Raw genomic sequence first — 15,389 nt, forward strand, 5'->3', positions numbered from 1 at the left:
AAGTAATAAATGTTATTTGCAGTTAACAATTTTCTTTTTTCTTTATTACAATATTTATGGCAAGACTAGGTATACCACATTTCCTGTCGGGGCCCACAGGGTCCTGTCGCCCCTGCAAATGGCTGACTTGTCAGATTTCATAATAGCCGGGGAAGCAATTTTGGGGTAATACCTTTTATCCAGAGACTTGAATAGCTCCTGATTCTGATATATCCTTTCAATTTCACTCTACTGTAAATTATTGATAATGTCGGGAATCTAGGAAGCAAATGAAAAATGTTCTGTTGCTTCTCTGATTACATATCTACTTACACATTCATTAGACACAGAAATATAGCATACCTTGGTAACATTTTCGATTGAAGAAAGCTTTTAATTTATATGTTGAACGTATGCTGTAACTTCAGATTTATTTATTTATTGAAATCATGGAACAGACAGCATTATATACTGATAGAAATCAACAGATATTACCCAAATGCAATTGTTTACTAGTTTTTATTCAAGTCCAAGCCCTTTATATTTCAGGTAGTTGTAAAATAAGAATACATTTTAAATCAGAACGCGATTTTAATCAACAAATTGATACCAATCTCTTTAAGCCTAAAAAGTATTACGAATTCCGGAATCACCAGTCGCAAAATAATTGAGAGAAAAGTTCCCTTTTTAACTGGCTAAAGAAAGTAAACGCTTATTTGCATTGGAGGGTCGGCTGCTACACGATTTTTGTCTCACAGTAAAAGTTATCCAAGGCCGCATACAGAGTGCTCTTGTTTTGTATATTCAGGGCTCATGCACTGATAATTTACGTGAATTTAATGATAGATAATATTTATTGGCATTTTAAAATCTGCGTTTAACGAAAGTGTTTATATAATTGCGAGGAATTTCGAAATACGATCAGAATGTTGATTTTTGTGAGCATTTTTATCGATGTTTGTCCGAAATTTTAATGTTATATATATTTTTTACATTTCACAATTGATTATATTACTAAAGGTTAAATGTTACCACTGGCAACTATGAAGAGTGAAAATAATTTCGAAATAAAATTATTTCATTCGTAAGTAGGCACTTACTGCAACAATTATTTCACGTTTCAATTAGTTATGTATACAATTGAATTCTTCGTGATTACAGCAGGTATTTAAACGACAATGCACATGTTCGATTATTCAATTCGTCATGCTATCAAATATTATGAGCTATGTCCAATCGTATTGATTTAAAATTACCACAGAATAATAATTATAACCGTTATTGTATTGCTGTTGCCAAAAACACTTCGCAATACAATTTAACTTTGGATTGACATGATCTAATTTACGACCACCAACGTAGTGAATTGATTTATTAATAAATTACGAATTATTAGTTTTGCAGGGTTGCTTAATTCCCTTTCAAATTCCTTCAACTTTCCTTTTGCTGTTTGTGTCGTCATACCTATGATATTATTTTCATCATCATTCAAATGTATTTACTTAATCTAATTAAAAGTGACGTTACTCATTGCAATTACAGCTAAATCATTTAAATAAAAAATAAGTCTTTAAAACTGGTACAGACTAATTATTTTGCCAATCAAAGCAGTGCACCAATTATTATTTGTCTGCAATCACAAATGAGAGCATTTAGTGTATCTGACATAAACTTGACAGCTGTCATTTAGTATTCATTAGAATGGATATGAAATTTTATTTAGGTGATTGATTATTTCAGTTTTTCTATGTTTTATAGCAGATATAAAACACGATTCGACGAGGAATACGAGGAATGCAGACGTTTTTAAATATTGTATTAAAAGTAAATTCAAAAATAATTAGGCTATTGATAACAAAGTGAAAGAAAATTATCGTCACTATTTAGATGTTAAATTTTATTGTATGTTAAATTTTTCTTACTGTCACGAAATTCACCATTTGCCTATTATATGTCAATACACATTATTTGTCTTATTCTGAAGTGACATTTAATTTTTTTTCTGTTACACGTAGTTTTGCTCTAGTAGCTCTCAATATCCTGAGGGACGAGCGATGCATTAGCCTCAAAGGGCTGCGTTTGACATGGGATAATACTGTTAGGGGCAGGACCAATATAACATGAACTATCGTGATTTATTATAAGAGATGTTTCTTGAAGTCGAACATTCTTGAAAAAAAGAATTTTAACATTAAATGAAAAGCAAAATCACTGACTTTAAAATATAAATACACAAATAATAAGGAGGAAAATTATTTCTATAAGAATATAATTTAGCTAGTTAGACTACTATTAATTTGACGAGGTACTTTTTGCACTAACTTCCTTTTAAAATGGCTTTTTTAACATTACGTTATGTGTTTAGTTATGAGTCTTTCTAGAAAATTAGTAGGAGAATGTTTTTAAGTATTAACAAATACTTTCAATGTCTTTCTATGCAGTATGTATGAATGTACATTATGATTTGATAAATAGCAATAAGTCTGGAGATCTGAATGAAATGGTTTCCAATAAAAATATTTGCCAGACGCTCAAAAGACGGCGATTCAAACATGACTGGACGCGTATTTATTTTCAGAGTTTCGTAAGTTGAAAATAAACAAACTTTAAGCAGTGGAAATAAATCACACGTCGACATTTCATTGTGTTATTTTGCATTTCTTTCGTACTAAGTAAGCAAGCTTCAATTTATTTTTAAGATGTATAATACATACAGAAGTTACTAGTTCTGTGTGACCTAAACTTTTTTAAAAGCAAATACTTATTATACAAATAAAGAGAGAATATAAAAGAGTGCTATGAAAGAACTGTTATTTGAATAACGAAGCCTCAGTTTCAGAAATGTCGCAGTCCTTTACTTTAATATGAATATCCCGCTATCCAACAATCTATACATTGCCAAGTTATTTTCAAAACTTTAAACAATCAATATATTCCTACGAATAAAAGTGTCTAATTGGTTAAATTACAAATTACACGTATTAACAACAAAATATCATGCTATAACCGACAGTTTTATGACCTGCTAAGATTTTCGACCGCTAGCTGACCATCACAAATAACAAGAAAACATACACTATCGACCCAATCAGAAAACAAGACAAGTTCAGCAAGGGCCAGATAACTTCGTTACTGTAGTCTGCTCTATAGTGATTTCCTAATGACCGAACACGACCAATTTGTAGAATAAAGTTATAACTGTAGTACAACTCATTAACACATAAAATAAACGATTCTGTAGCGATTGTGTTGTGAAGTTGGAATAATCTAATGAAATTTGTAGATTCCATTAGTATTTTTATGCAATTGACTATATATATAAATTAATATTTGGAATTATTTTTTGTACCTTAACCATAAACGTGTGGCAACAATTTGTTAATAAAAAGGGTTTCTATATTCTATCATTAGCATATTGCTTTTAAATATCGAAAAAATAAATGTATTTACTTTACAATAAAGCGTTGTATATCTATATTAAATCAAACACATACAGTTAAATAACCACAATAGATTGCCTAGACACGTAGCCCTCAATGAAAACTGAAAGAGCAATATCCCAAACTATCGTAAACTACAGCTTTTCCAGCATTCGCAAATTTAAAACGTTTCCAGTGCAATAAGCGATTGGATACAAACCGTTGGTTGTTGATTGGCGCAATAACGCTTGCTCAGCTTGACGACACCTCGTAAAAGGGTGAAGCTATTCCATATAGGTGAAGTGTGAAACGGTATAGAACCTGCAATAGATTTTAGATTAACTCGATTGGCGTGTTGGATGTTAATTCGAAACTGTTGTGAATCGATGGCTGTATTTGTATCTGTGCGAGTTGACGCCTTTTCTTAAGGATTAAACAGATTATTTTTGTTGCTACCTCGTGTATTTTAGTGGAGTACTATTTATAGGTTATTAGAAAATAAGTATACACTACAGTATATGTAATTAATTTTAATATTTATTCTATGCTTTAAGTTGAAAGAACATAAATCTAAGCTTTATCTATTCACTATTTTCTCTGCAAATAGCAAGCGAATGTAAAACGACTACAAAATATTTCTTAGTTCATTTGTAACTATTTGTTGAAGTAATTTAACCGAGTCGCAATGTCGGCTGTTACTTGTGACATATAGTGCTATTGGAAGAAATTGGACAACACGCTCAATTGGCGCGAAGAATATATTGTCTATGCTCTTTTGTGGCGGGAAAATTTATTGACATTTATTTGTGCTTTTATCTGTGCAAAGGTCCTGTATTTTAAGTGAACTGAAATAAAACTATATTAATTTATACTTATTTTTTTTAATTCCTTTTTTTGAACTAGATTCATATATTACCTGCTCCTTACGATTACTACTTTTCACCAACGTATAACTAAAACAAAGAACGAAATATGTACATAGTGAAAAGTATATACGCACATACAAAAATTTAATGCAATTGCTGACGTCGGAAATAGTCGTATCCAGACAATTTTATTATGATATATGAATGTGACTGTTTAAAAAGCTATTATCGATGATACAATGCTTCACAATGAAGCGATGTAACGCTATATCGCGGTTAACGTCCCACTTTGTAGACTTGCCTTTATGGCATGATGCATGTAAGTGAGCACTTTGCTTTATTTTATTGCCTCATTGCATATCGCACTATTTCTTTTAAATGATCTTTTTAGATGATATCTGAACAATTTATTTTTAAAATTTGCCTATATTTATACTGATTATATTATCAAAGGAAATGAACATTTTTTAAATTAATATTTTCATTTCAAATGCTTATATGTACCTTATTATATTAAATATGTCTAGCAAACATGTCATAGCATGTTATTTTTCTTTGCTATTTAATATTTTATTGTGAGGAAATGGAATGAAATTTACAAAAAAATTTTTTGCATATTATTTTTATTTAGTAATTATTCGTGTTTCAAAAAACACATACGCAAAAAAGACAAAAAAAATGTCTTCAATTGTTTGTCTAGTTTTTGACGATATCTTACTATGTTTCAATCAACGTTAAATCACTACATAGTACAAAACAAAGTCGTTTTCTCTGTCCCTATGTATGTATGCTTAAATCTTTAAAACTACACTGTTGTGTTGTGTAAAACGCCATCAAAATCTGTTGATTTTAAAGGCGTTTTTTTAATAGATAGAGTGATTCAAGATGAAGGTTTTTATGTAAAATAATAATATCTATTAAACATAGTATTTTCTTGTGTTTGGTTTCACGCGAGTATTATACATTTAGAAATTAAAAACTTTTCAACGGATTTTAAACGCGATTTATTCATTATATTATTTACAAGAAGCAGGTGTGTACAAGTTAGACTGTGATTGTGGTCTCTCCTACATTGGCCAAACAAAAAGAAGCATTGGTAGCCGACTGAAGGAACACATTGCGGATATCAAGCATAGGCGTCACAAGAAGTCTGCGGTATGTGAACACACTCTGGACAACAACCACTTCCTACGATTCGACCAACCACAAATCCTCGCCAGAGAAAATAGATTTTTTCCAAGCCTTGTACGTGAGGCTATTGAAATTAAAAAACATCCAAATTTCAATAGAGAAGATGGTTTACAACTTTCTAACACCTGGGATCCTGTTATTAAGAACTTAAAACCCCATGTCAGATATACCAAAAGACCAGAAGACACTATCAGCCAGTACTGCCAACATCCAGAAAAATACTCCACAAGTTCACAAACAACAATTTTTGTATGACCTTCAAGACATATAACATCTCAGTCTCCCCGTGACCACGCTCGCTGCAAAGTGTTCGAAACGTCGGGTTAATAATATAATGAATAAATCGCGTTTAAAATCCGTTGAAAAGTTTTTAATTTCTAAATCTATTAAACATTTCCGAATTTAACGCGTGCGAAGCCGCGGGCAAAAGCTAGTACAATATAAATTAACATACAACATCAAAACTGAGCGCCGCTTTGTCCAACTGTCTGTAATGTCATTCTTATACAAGAGTTATGTCGTGATTCGTGATACACCTAGTTTGAAAGCAAAGCACTTCATTGCATATGACAATTATTATGATTAATATACCCGATTTGAAGTCATTTTGGATAAATTCACTCAGAAACCGTAACATGTAATAGAGGATAACGAAACGTATTAGTTAATTGGATAGTAATTAAATATGGAAGCATCTACAAAAAATTATTTCAAAAATGTTGATATTTCTACAGATATTTCAAAATATGTTATGCTTCAGTAGGAATATTAACGTCTCTAATTTTACTACAATATATTCCAAATCTACACGTATTTAATGTAATATGTATTATATACGATGACTAATCCCACAACTGCAATATCTTTAAAGCTAATTGGTCCATCAAAAAACTTTTATGAACACATCAACTTCCACACGCTAAATGTCGCAGGAATTTTAGATTAGGACGTCGAAATAGTGGCCGAAGCGTGAACCGATAAATGCAGTCATGCCAAGTAAAGATTAGTTAGGATTGATTGAGCACAAGTTGATTTGTTACAAATATATCGCAGGTGCCCTAGGCGTTTTATTATGTCTAATAGTATTTGCTGTCGTTCTTTAATATTAAATAAATTTTAATTTATTTATAGGATTGACGAGTTATTTATGGATTATGGATTACTAGCTGTGCCCCGCGGTTTCACCCGTGTAAGTCCGTATCCCGTAGAAATATCGAGATAAAAAGTAGCCTATATGTTCTTTCAGTTGTCCAGCTGTCTACGTACTAAATTTCATTGCAATCGATTCAGTAGTCTTTGCATGATAGAGCAACAAACACACACACATCCTTACAAACTTTCGCATTTATAATATAAGTAGGATAGTAGGATAAGTAGAATATTCCTAAATTTGACTTACCGTAGTGTACTGATAACCGTTGTATTTAATTTTTTCAAGACGAGATCCAGCAGACATATCATGTCACAAAGCATAAGTAACGCAACAAAATAATCGCGGACCATTATATCTGTCCGTGTGTCACAATAGTCATTACATCTATTGATTATACAACTGGCCTATGACCCGGTATCGTATCATTTATATCAACAGGAAATCGTTCGAAATATCAACGAGATAGAAACGATATTGGTATCGAGGTATCGACTTTACTTACGGGCATAGAACGTGATTTAGCGATGCAAATTTACAACTTATTAGGGATAGTACAGATTAGATATACATTTCGCTTTTAACCGACATTCCCGAAAACAGAGGAGGTTCTCAATTCGACTGTGTTTTTGGTTTTGTTATTCGATAACTCCGTGGGGTTTTCTACCGAATGACGTGACTCTTTTTGCGTCTGATAGGAAATTATTGCCATTTTGTCCCATTTTATGTGAATTTAAACGTTTTTGTAGTGTTTAATGGAAGAATAATTTGTTTTGTATATTTGTTGTATGCATGTTACCACCAGTTAAAAATAACCTCAATATTGTATAAGGAATATGATTATTGAAATACGTAAAATAGCTACATTACGATATGACTTTTGTATGTGCTATTTTCGCCAAGGCTTTATATAATAAACTAAAACATATACAGAACGCCTATTTCATAATTTTCATTATATGCAATAGACGATTGAATTATATTTGTTTTACACTTAAATGCATTTAAATTACTCCGAATACCGTACCTTGGTTTGAATAATGTAGATTGTAGCGAATGTTCTGAGAAAACTGAATTCAGACCATTTTTCGTTCAATAAAAAATAAATACAATGACAGTTCAATAACCCCTTGCTCTCACGTAACAAAAACATATAAGTATAAATTGAGAAATTGAACCTGTTGCGTTTCTTGTGTTTTATAATAAACAATACCAGATATGTGCATGCGTGAAAACATAACATCCGTTACATTTTATAGGAATGCTACTGATTGTGACATTCTGTATCAATCCATTGAGACGTTCATTCATGGACTTTCACTTTAATTCATGATGTAAGTTGACTTATATGTAGTTCAGTGTGAGTCGTGTGATATTATGTGAAAATGTCGTGCAGTTTCATAATAAGATATTGAAAGAAGCGCACGGCTGAATATTTTTTATTGACAGCGAGCAGAGGCGGTGTTTTGTATTGCCATATAATTGAAAAGTATGAGTTATATCAACTGGTAAGTATAGACTGGATCTGAGATATTTATATTAAGAGAGGACAAGAATTGAGTAAAAATTTTTTAGAAGCCAAGATGTTTTTTAGAAGCTAAGAGCTGTAGTAAATTAGTGAGAAGTGACAGCTATTATAACTATAGACAGGTTCAGTCAATTGGAATTGTAATGATCCATAGAAAATTAAAGAGGAAGTGAAGTCAAAAAGACAACTCGCGACCCTCCCGCGTCATATATTTGAATCCCTATGAATACGCGCGAACTCCATTTGAGATGATGTTTGAACATTTCTATCGAAAGGACATTTATTTATAAATAAAAAAAATGTTCATATGTAAAAGTGACTTATACTTGCAATATAAATGTATGACTTGAAAATAACCGTTGTAAAAACATTTATAAAAAAGCATTTCTTACGCATTGCAAACATACACCACACACGGCCACTAACTCCATTTCCATAGCATGCTATTTCCCACGATTTTCTGGTTCCCATAACTCAAGGAACATTTAGTCCCTGCAATGAACGTGATTGTATGCAGATCCATACGTATTGTTCAATTATTCACATGATAGGTACGAACGTGAACAATATGTTCTTGCGTGTTTCTTGTTTGTAGAATATCTACATCAGACTGTAGAATATCTACATATTATCATTTAGTACGATAAGGTCTCGAGTAAAAATAAATCTACATTGACCTGTTTAAAAGGGCGGTTTTTGAAACAGTTACGATGCGTGTCAACCGTCCAATTGCAGTATCTAAAAATTAAAATATGCCATAAATTCATGTATTTATTGTAAATTTAGTATTCATTTATTCTACACTAAACTGTCATTTCTTGAATATGAAAGCTTTTTAACGGTAAGGACTTTTCAATCATTGAAATTTATGTCTGCTATACAAGTAACTTTTATCACCTATTTTATTAGTATTTATTGAGAAGCAGATACGAAACGGTTTCCATAATAATTCGTTTATTGACGGGGTCAGTGGTTACTGCTGGACCAATTTAATAGCGCGCCGTGCAAGTGGCCGCGGATCATTTTACTCAATAGAAAACGATCATAAATATCAATAGAGTGAAATTGTGCACATGGTTCATAGGTTGCGGGACTGTACAATGGTTTTACGAGCTTCACTTTAAGTGGTAGTATTGTGAGGAAAGTTCGCGCTTTGTAATTGTTTTGCAGTATTGTTAAATGTCATGCTATCTGATGTATGTGGAAATTCAAATATCTATTCGTTAGGCTTCCTTAAGCAACAGTCTTGGTTTAGATTTTAAATATGTGTCATTACGAAATAATTCAATGTTTTCTGAGTGACGATGGTGTCATATGACTTTTCTTTACAATATCTATTGAATTTAAATAAGTAATAGGTACCACGTACGTACGTGAGTCATCATATTGAGACAAATAATATTTTGATGTTTCAATTCAGTTGACGTCTACAATTCTTAAAAAATATTTTCAATAGTACTTTAATATATGTGATACTTTCTATAATACAAAGCAATAAATAAAAAGTCAACGGTTTAGCCAATCAGTAAAGTTGTAAAAAGCTTGTAAATAAAATATAACATTTCGAAAACAGTGTCATCCACATTGGACACGTTGAAACCGGGAAGTTAGTCGTAAACCTATTCCCATAAAACTTCGTTTCATCGAAGTTCCGAGTGCTTTTAAAAATAAAATGCCTGTGACGCGACAATGTATAGGTTTTTGGCGACACGTGCGCTGCCAACTTTTGTTAGAACTAATGTTTTTTTTTATTCTCTCGCCCTTTTCGTAAATTGTTTTCGATAGGATCGATGTTTTGTAAACTATTTTATAACCTTCAAATCATTTTTGATAACACTTTTCCTAAAAGGGTTTCTTCAACATAATTAAAAATATGTAACCCTTAATTTATGTATTACTACATAACTATAGTATACTTTAGCAATATCGCAGAAAAACAATAATTTCAAGAGTTTATATCAATGTCCTGACTAGGATTGTCAGCATTTAATAATTTCCTTGAGCATAGTCTGTATAAGAGTAAAAGATGGTTCTGTTGCTTCTATGATTAATGCGTGTTTTAGTTTTTTATTATTAAATATGTTTCTTTATAAATTAAACTATAACATGTGAAACAAACGCATGACACATGTTCTATAACAATTTATTATAACAATACCCTCATTTAACTTCCCACGTCGATCCAGGTCCTTTCTCATTACAAGTAAAACTAATTAATTCAAGCGATCAAGCAACAATACGTTTCATTTAATTAATTAAAACACGGAACTAAATGTGAGAACTGATTCCTATCTCTTATCGAGAGGTCGTTACATTTCTCTGTTCGCATACGTACATAATAGATACTAAAGATAATGGATAAACATATAAATTGGCCTCAGCTTAGATTTTTAGTAAATGTAAGAAAACATTTACATTTGCTTCTTTGACTGGTGAGGTTTTAGAAATTAATCGCATCGTTATAATAGTGCTAGTGAGGTTTAATATAATTTGAAAGAAAAAACACTTTTTTTTCTATTTTATGACATATTTTTTGAATTGCAGGTATATTTATTTAGACTTATGTTGAATATAATTTTATATTGTCAATCACGTTTATTTACTTCGTTTTGCTTTAATTAGTTATAATATGAAAGCTACCTTAGAATTTACTTGCTTTGCGGCCGCGACTACGCTCGCATCCATTTAACGTTAGCGTTTCACATACACATTTTCAACCCCTAATTCGCTTTATTCAAGCTTTATTTTTGACACAAAAAGTACCATGATAATATGTTCATTTGCAAGGTCCGTTTATTTCTGTATTAAATATCACAATCGTTTCAGTGGTTTAGATTTGATTGAGAAACGCACAGAGTTACTTTCACATACATACCTAATATTAGTTATAAAATAACGATACATTACATTCTACTACAAAAGTCATTAAAACGGTCTTTCTTTTCTTTCTTTTGTTGTAATTTTATGAATGAATAGAAAATTAATACACTTAAGTAAACGATGTATGCACATTGGTATTAACAACGTACTTTTCACGGTCTATGGTTCTTCCCGTGAGACTTTGTTCCAGACATTATGCATTATAGATAATTATATGCAACGATGGACGTTGCGAAGGAAAGTGCATATAATGAACTGATATTCATTGTTATGAATAAATTGACCGATTCGGTTTTTGTTTTAGTATCTAGAAATGAATATATATAAGAAAAAACTACAGTTAAAAATCTTAAATAACACTTATACTAATTTTGTTGATTAGTTTTCTGCCCACGGCTTTACCCGAGTAGTAGAGGGAGGAGGTATACGCTCCCGGTGTTTAATCGCATAGTTTTCGTTTGCATGGGATTTCGGGAATAAAAACTATCCTATGTCCTATGGTATTTTAGAAATCTTTTAACAATTGTTTGAAAATATATAGAATATGTAGATGTTCTACAATATTAATTAAAGCCAAATATATACACATCAGTGAGGGGAAACAGTAATTTTGTTGAATAAACAAATATATTATATTCCACATCAAATTTCATTATTCACAGAACGGAGCTATCACATACAGTTACGTGAATAATTTGTATTTTTACCAAAACGAAATAAACGTCTTCATGGGCTATTCAAGTTCGTTAGTTAGAATTTTTTGCGATACACGTTTCGTGAATTATGTATATGTGAATGACCTTATGATACACATGCTTCATATTATCTACTATCATAAAATTGTAAGCGTTACGTCTGTGTATTGTAGACCGAAAATATAGAATTATTAAATGAAATCCTTGGTATTGGTATCTCATAAGATACTGGTGGCTATGTTGGCTAGTTATTATTTAATAATGTCAAGAATGTTTGTTTTTCCTATTCAACAAGATCTATGTCCCTATCCATTAAAAACAGTAAAAATTAAAACTAAATTTCAATACTTTTAAATTCATGATAAGACCCTGATAAGTGCCTTGCTTTTAGAACCATGCTATAATCCGTCGCACGCTGATTTACACTATAATCTCTCTGAAAGCATTTTTTTACCTTTTTTGCAAATTCTGCTAGAAGCTTTTACAGAAACAATGATATCATGCTAAGCCACATAATTATCTTCCTGTCATGCTTCGTTAATGAGGACAACCTAAAGGTTTAGACTTTGTAAAGAGATTTATGATTTATGTTCAAGGGTCCAAAGTCCATAATACAATGTGAAATAAATTGTAACAATTATGTTTTATTATTTAAAAATAAATAAGGAAGCAAACAAATTCATCGCATTTAGTTAGTTTAGACACTTATAACGTGACATCACTGAGTCGTATAAAATATGACCTCAGATGGCGGTTATATCATTTGGTGTTAAAAAATTCTTGTGGCAGCATTTCCTAGAACAGCTTTAATGATTTATTTGGAAATATTAAAAATAAAATATATGTACAATATTTTTATGACTGTAAATACTCATATGGAGAGATGATGGAAAGATATGAAAACAAAAACTACCAATAAAAAATTACGCCTCTGAATAACTAACTCTTTAAACTTTTACTAAGCGATAACAATTAATATTTCAGTAGAAATTATATGATTTTTCAGTTTCAGTAGAATCTAATCGATATTTTGTCTAATAATTCTTAATTGACTTTGATAGACGTTTTATGTATTTTTCAGATTTGTTGGCATTTGATACAAGAAATAACATCTTGAATAGTCCATTTTTAGAAGTTCAGTTATATCTCAAATGTCTCATAGTATATAAAAAACGTGACTATATATTCAGTTGTATAATGCGTACGTGTACATTATGTTAACATATGCAATGAAATTTCGCGCTAAAATCGTGATGTTTTTGGTACTTTGATAAGCACGAGCAACGAAGACTGCCTTATCGTAAAGAATATTTTCTTTATAATACGTGCTATTTTTTATCTGTATATGATTTTTCAATTAGAAATATCTATGTTTGCCTTAATGTACAAGTCTACAAAAAAGCAACCTAATGTGAATATCTTTAATGTTAAACAGGAGTAAGAAATGTGTAAACGTAAACATAAGTAGTAGGTACATTAGCTAAAGCCTTTTGCCTTGATGTGTTCGTTCTTAGGAAGCTAGATATTATCGTAGTTTTAAAACATAAAAACAACTTCTATTATACATAATAAGCAAGACAATTGAACAATTCTTTACATAATAATTAATTTTGTATCGAGCGAAATGTTGAAAGTCTTAAATGGATTTGGTATAGATTATTTTAGGTTGTGGTTAAACGGAATCTAATCAAAATAGCTCCCACAAAAGTCTTTTAAACATATTCTTTACGTTACACAGAACCGAAAAAACCACTCTTCGATCTGATGAACGTACTTCATTAAAATCACTTCGCATATCAATTTTTAAAAGCCTCGCCATCTGCTCTGATTAAAATTTCATTATATAAATGTGCTATCGTGCGAACATTTTGCATGTACCTGCGTACATTCAATTAATGAAACGTGAAATACTTTCTTGAAAAATATTTCACGATAGTTTGAAAGTTTCATTTCTCCGCGATCTCATTCTTGTTTCACCTTGACACGATGTTGTTGGCATTTCGAGTTTCGCAATCTGCCCCTCGCCCCGTATTTAACAGATCACAATTGCAACATCCGCTTACTGATTTTGTACTGAACGAGTCAATTAATACAACTGGATCTCGGAATTTGCTTATGAATTCCACGGCTTGGGTATACGGATGCGTGACTTTCGGGTGTTCGCAATGTATGTAATATTGACTGTAGAGTAACTTTTGGTGAAGCATTGTTTCAAAGCAATCAATCTCAAACGTTCTAATATTTTGAATAGATTTCCCAGCTACGGAACTTAGGAAAATGCAAGATTTTATTAAGTTAATAGAGGCAAACAATTAGCCTCAAGCGTTTACATCCCAACCGGCCTTTCTAACACGTACTAATAAACCATGTTTAAAAAGACCGTGTATAATTTCAAAATTATGTAATTCCATTCAATTCCTCATAAGGGATTAAATGTAAATCTGTAATTCGTTTCAGAGCTTCCTCGCGGCGAACGCAAAATGTTGGTGGGCGGGCGCGCTGGCTGCGGCGACGGCGGAGCTCCGGTACGCGGGCTACGTCTCCCCGGGCGTGCTGCTCGTGGCCGGCGCGCCCCGGGCCCTGGAGACCGTCCGCGGGGCCTACTCCCGCTCCGTGCTGAAGCCCCCACCCACCTATCTGATCTGCGGCCTTGGTGAGTACATCTATTAAGTTTTACCACAGATAACATTACTATACGAGGTTTTACCTAGCTATTTGATGGGTGGTTGTTCTATACGAACTTTTTGGTTGAGATCCTTTTTTATAGCAGTCGTCCGATAAAGTACGCTTGTATGTATTAGAACAAGTGGTATCTGGGAATAAATAAGTTCTGTAGAATGTTTATGATATAGTAGATTATTTATAAAGTTAAAGTTAAAACTTATTATAGATAGTATAGTAGTAGGTAAAAAATAAATTTATTCTTTTAGCTGATAATTAAAATGTACCTAATAAAACGATTTAAGTCTAACTATATTTTACTACAATTTTAACGTTTTCTTGCGTCGCACTTACACAATTAATTTTATGACGAAATAAACAATTACGATAACTTAACTCATGGATCTAATAACCGTCACTGGCCACAGTAGCCTACGAGAGGTTCAAATGCTAGTGATACTCTTGAGTTATACTGTAACATCATACTTCCGTTGTCCATTCTCATAAAAAAGAAGCAGTAAGTATTGTCTTACACATGTAACGCTTGATTGTAACCGGTATTATAACTTGTACCACCGTAATAACAAAATAATCTACCATGCAGTGACAAAAAATCGCCGACAACTTTCTCACGAGTATCTATAATGTTATACGAGAACGAGATCCGTACAACCTGCATACCAGTTTCCACCAACGCGCGGCGGCCTTGTAAGGACGCCGCAACCTGCGTTGTCGTGGGTATTGCACGACCGCTAAGGCGCAGTGCACATATTCCTAGCTGTAATGTTACGAAATGAGTGCTATTGAATCGAAAGATAATAGACTGCTTTTTATATGTTTGGACTGTTTAAAATCTTTTTAAGGAAACGATTGTCTGAATAATATTAATATTCATCATTATTTACCTTATTCATTATAACTTCCCTTAAGTGAAAAGTCGGTTCCACTTTTTTTGAGCGAACTATTCAGCTCCTTTGTGTGGTAATATCTGATTTATTAATAACAATTTCTATAGAAATG

General features: G+C 32.0%; 1 protein-coding gene across 2 annotated transcripts in view; it reads left to right on the forward strand.

The window, feature by feature from the left end:
• The window catches only part of LOC119831497 (serine/threonine-protein kinase DDB_G0283821), a 134,055-nt gene that overhangs the window by 60,810 nt on the left and 57,856 nt on the right, over nt 1–15,389 (forward strand). For both annotated transcript variants that reach the window (XM_038354887.1, XM_038354888.1), the window contains exon 3: nt 14,166–14,361. In XM_038354887.1, the coding sequence (XP_038210815.1) occupies nt 14,166–14,361 (196 nt within the window). The remainder of the gene's footprint in view (nt 1–14,165; nt 14,362–15,389) is intronic.

The sequence above is a fragment of the Zerene cesonia genome, chromosome 13, assembly GCF_012273895.1.
Source record: "Zerene cesonia ecotype Mississippi chromosome 13, Zerene_cesonia_1.1, whole genome shotgun sequence".
NCBI lineage: Eukaryota > Metazoa > Arthropoda > Insecta > Lepidoptera > Pieridae > Zerene > Zerene cesonia.